Genomic DNA, 1,143 nt, shown 5'->3' with positions numbered 1-1,143 from the left:
TTTTTTTTTTTTTTTTTTGGAGTCTCACTCTGTTGCCCAGGCTGGAGTGCAATGGTGCGATCTGCTCACTGCAACCTTCACCTCCCGGGTTCCAGCGATTCTTCCTTCCTCAGCCTCCTAAGTAGCTGGGATTACAGTCCCCCGCCACCGCACCTGGCTTATTCTTGTATTTTTAGTAGAGGGAGGGGTTTCGCCATGTTGGCCAGGCTGGTCTCGAACTCCTGACCTCAGGTGATCTGCCCGCCTCAACCTCCCAAAGTGCTGGGATTACAGGCATGAGCCACCGCGCCCGGCTGATTTCATGTTTTGGCTGGGTTGCGTCTGGCAGGCCTATGGTTAATAAACCAGGTCTAAATATCTCTAGGCTACCAGTGGGTCAAGTACGCACTGACAGCAATGTTGTGGATGGTGATCTGGGCTTCAAAAATGGAAGTAAACAAGGTCTGTTCTCCTTTTTTCACCCGGACGGTGTCGACGAGCTGACCTAGGAGGTAACAGGACAGGTGCATGAGGCCCCGTGTGCATCATGGGAAAGGGGATGTCTACTACTGCGACCCCAGCTACCCGTGCCACCACCCAGCCCACCCGGCCAGTGGCTCTTTGATGTTCCTTATAGCTTTTGAGAGGTTTGCTATTCAAAGGAGAATGAATCAAGGAAAACACAGCACTGAAACACAATTTTGTGAAGCATGACAAGGAATGTACTTTGGTTTAAGAAAACCCAACCCTTCTGCCAGGCGTAGGGGTGCATGCCTGTAATCCCAGTACTTTGGGAGGCTGAGATGGGCAGATCACTTGACATCAGGAGTTCGAGATCAGCCTGGCCAACGTGGCAAAACCTTGTCTCTACTAAAAATACAAAAATTAACCGAGCATGGTTGCACGCACCTGTAATCCCAGCTACTTGGGAGACTGAGGCAGGAGAATCGCTTGAACCCAGAAGGTGGAGGTTGCAGTGAGCCGAGATCGCGCCACTGCACTCCAGCCTGGGTGACAGAGCCAGACTCCATCTCAAAAAAAAAAAAAGAAAGAAGAGAAAAGAAAAGAAAAAGGAAAACCCGACCCCCATTAGTCTTCTCTATCAGCAAGCTCAGAGAAAGGAAAACCCGACCCCCATTAGTCTTCTCTATCAGCAAGCTCAGA

At 50.3% G+C, this 1,143-nt stretch overlaps 1 protein-coding gene across 1 annotated transcript in view; it reads right to left on the bottom strand.

The window, feature by feature from the left end:
* Window positions 1-1,143, bottom strand: part of CATSPERD (catsper channel auxiliary subunit delta) — a 59,770-nt gene that overhangs the window by 56,990 nt on the left and 1,637 nt on the right. The window contains exon 2 of the mRNA XM_011967477.1: window positions 389-484. Coding sequence (XP_011822867.1) covers window positions 389-484 — 96 coding nt within the window. The remainder of the gene's footprint in view (window positions 1-388; window positions 485-1,143) is intronic.

This window comes from Mandrillus leucophaeus, unplaced genomic scaffold, assembly GCF_000951045.1.
Source record: "Mandrillus leucophaeus isolate KB7577 unplaced genomic scaffold, Mleu.le_1.0 Scaffold8, whole genome shotgun sequence".
Lineage (NCBI taxonomy): Eukaryota > Metazoa > Chordata > Mammalia > Primates > Cercopithecidae > Mandrillus > Mandrillus leucophaeus.
The sequence above is the reverse complement of the archived record's forward strand: the minus strand, read 5'-3'. Positions and strand labels throughout refer to the sequence as shown.